Source organism: Pistacia vera, unplaced genomic scaffold (genome assembly GCF_008641045.1).
Source record: "Pistacia vera cultivar Batoury unplaced genomic scaffold, PisVer_v2 Contig1313, whole genome shotgun sequence".
Lineage (NCBI taxonomy): Eukaryota > Viridiplantae > Streptophyta > Magnoliopsida > Sapindales > Anacardiaceae > Pistacia > Pistacia vera.
This window is the reverse complement of record NW_022195373.1, coordinates 15,443-17,978: the sequence shown is the minus strand read 5'-3', so window position 1 is coordinate 17,978 and position 2,536 is coordinate 15,443. Positions and strand designations below refer to the sequence as shown.

General features: G+C 37.4%; 1 protein-coding gene across 1 annotated transcript in view; it reads left to right on the top strand.

The window, feature by feature from the left end:
• The first annotated feature begins 30 nt into the window (after positions 1-30).
• The window catches only part of LOC116122081 (26S proteasome regulatory subunit 7-like), an 8,193-nt gene continuing 5,687 nt past the window's right edge, over positions 31-2,536 (top strand). The window contains exons 1-8 of the mRNA XM_031407996.1: positions 31-190; positions 395-568; positions 667-744; positions 1,058-1,119; positions 1,262-1,406; positions 1,602-1,820; positions 1,921-2,102; positions 2,452-2,531. Of these exons, the coding sequence (XP_031263856.1) occupies positions 104-190; positions 395-568; positions 667-744; positions 1,058-1,119; positions 1,262-1,406; positions 1,602-1,820; positions 1,921-2,102; positions 2,452-2,531 (1,027 nt within the window). The 5' untranslated portion in view covers positions 31-103. The remainder of the gene's footprint in view (positions 191-394; positions 569-666; positions 745-1,057; positions 1,120-1,261; positions 1,407-1,601; positions 1,821-1,920; positions 2,103-2,451; positions 2,532-2,536) is intronic.

Sequence of the window (2,536 nt, the reverse complement as noted above, 5' to 3'; positions counted from 1 at the left end):
TCTTTCTGCTTATTAAATGGAAAATTTAAGGAGCAGGACTTAAATTTCTCTTCACGCTAAAAGGAAGCTTTGGTGACTCAACCCCCAAGCAATCTGAAAAATCATGGCACCGGAACCCGAAGATGAGATCAAGGACGAGAAGAACCCTAGACCTCTCGATGAGGACGACATCGCTCTTCTCAAAACCTATGTATGCACTCTTTCTTTCTATAACCCTAATTTTCTTTTAACTCATTTGCTGGATCTGGTTGTCTTGCTTTATTTTGTTAGGTAGTAGACCGTATCGGTCTTAATATGTTGATATCTCGAGTAGTGATAGCACAGGATAGTTGAGAAATTTGGGAAATTTTATATGAATTTTGTTTTGCGTTTTGCGTTTTGTTGTTTAATGTAGGGTTTAGGACCTTACTCGAATAGCATTAAGAAAGTTGAGAAAGAAATCAAGGATATGGCTAAGAAGGTGAACGACTTATGTGGTATCAAGGAGTCTGACACTGGCTTAGCTGCACCCAGCCAGTGGGATCTTGTTTCTGATAAGCAGATGATGCAGGAGGAGCAACCTCTTCAGGTTGTTAATTTGTATATTATATTTCACTAATTTCATTTCCCTCTTTCTTGTGTTTCTGAAGTCTTAAAGCTCCTTCTTTTTGCCATCTTTTTGACTAGGTGGCAAGGTGCACCAAGATAATCAATCCTAACTCTGAGGATGCCAAATATGTTATTAATGTTAAGCAAATTGCTAAGGTATATTTTAGCTTTTGCGGATTCTTTTTCTGTCTTGTTATACTGAATACCATATGTGTTTGTCCAGATTGTGTAGTTTTTGTTCTATGTTTACTTTTGTTTTTACCTTTTTCCGTTGAAGAATGTAACTTTGCTGAATTCAGTAACTCTTTTCTTTTTTTTTTTTTTTAAATGAATTTTTACATAGTGTAAGTATATTTTGGTGCTGTTTCATCTTGAATCAAATTTGAGTATGAATTTATTTGATTTTTATTTGTCATAATGTCATATATGTGCATGTTGGGCCTAATAACTTTTACTAATTTGGCTGCAGTTTGTTGTTGGGCTTGGCGACAAAGTTTCTCCTACTGATATCGAAGAAGGCATGCGTGTGGGGTAAGTTTCCAACTTATCAATGAATAGCTCTAGACTTCCTTCTTACTCTACTTTATGTTGATGCACATTTCGAGGTACTTGTACTCTTTTACTCATTGACTATATATCTCTTGTTAATTTGACCAGTATTCTGTCATTGCAGGGTTGATCGGAATAAATATCAGATTCAAATTCCCTTGCCTCCAAAAATTGATCCAAGTGTGACCATGATGACAGTGGAGGAGAAGCCGGATGTGACATATAATGATGTCGGGGGTTGCAAGGAGCAAATTGAAAAGATGCGAGAAGTTAGTTTTGTGTTTTTTAATCTTGTTTATTACCTTTATCCTTTTTTTTTTTTTTTTTTTGGTTAGAACATTGAATGAATATAAATTATACGGCCAACATTAAAAATATAGAATGAATTTGGAGTTGTATTCAGAGATAAGTTAGATATAACTGTTGCACATGGTGCTTATAACAGTGAGTTTGGTTTTGTCTAGGTTGTTGAGCTACCCATGCTTCATCCTGAGAAATTTGTGAAACTTGGTATTGATCCCCCAAAGGGTGTTCTCTGCTATGGCCCTCCTGGTACAGGTAAAACACTTCTAGCCAGAGCTGTGGCTAATAGAACTGATGCATGTTTCATCCGTGTTATTGGAAGTGAGCTTGTTCAGAAATATGTTGGTGAGGGAGCTCGAATGGTTCGTGAGTTGTTTCAGGTTAGAAGCTGCTCCATTACATTTAAATAGTGTCTGAAGGCCTTGAAGTTATCTATGATTCCTTTTGCTTGTTACCTGACTACTATGTTGTCCCTTGCAGATGGCACGTTCAAAAAAGGCTTGTATTGTGTTTTTCGATGAAGTTGATGCTATAGGAGGTGCACGTTTTGATGATGGTGTTGGCGGTGATAATGAGGTCCAGCGTACAATGCTTGAAATTGTGAATCAACTTGATGGGTTTGATGCTCGTGGAAATATCAAAGTCCTAATGGCGACAAACAGGTTAATTTTGCTAAACTTGCATATGATACTTGTTTTGTGAGTAGTTTCAGAGTGCCTATATATCCTTATCAGCCTTGTTTTAACCCCCTCCATGAATGTGCATACCTTTGTTGTATACGTGGAGTCATATACTTTCTTTTGCTTTCCTTTAGTTGTGTGTACATGCATGTATTCATTAGTGGGGTTTTGCAGTTTGGAGGGCAGCAGATGGGTTGCTCCTCCTTCAAGTCTGCATAATTAGTGAAGAATTTTAAATTGAGCATCATAAATTTGTTATTTTAACTAGCACCAGTATCTGTTGCTTTCCATAATGCTTTGCTTACAATGGGCTTGATGTTCTCTTTTTCAGGCCTGACACTCTTGATCCTGCATTGTTACGACCAGGACGGTTAGATCGTAAGGTTGAGTTTGGCCTTCCTGACTTGGAGAGCCGA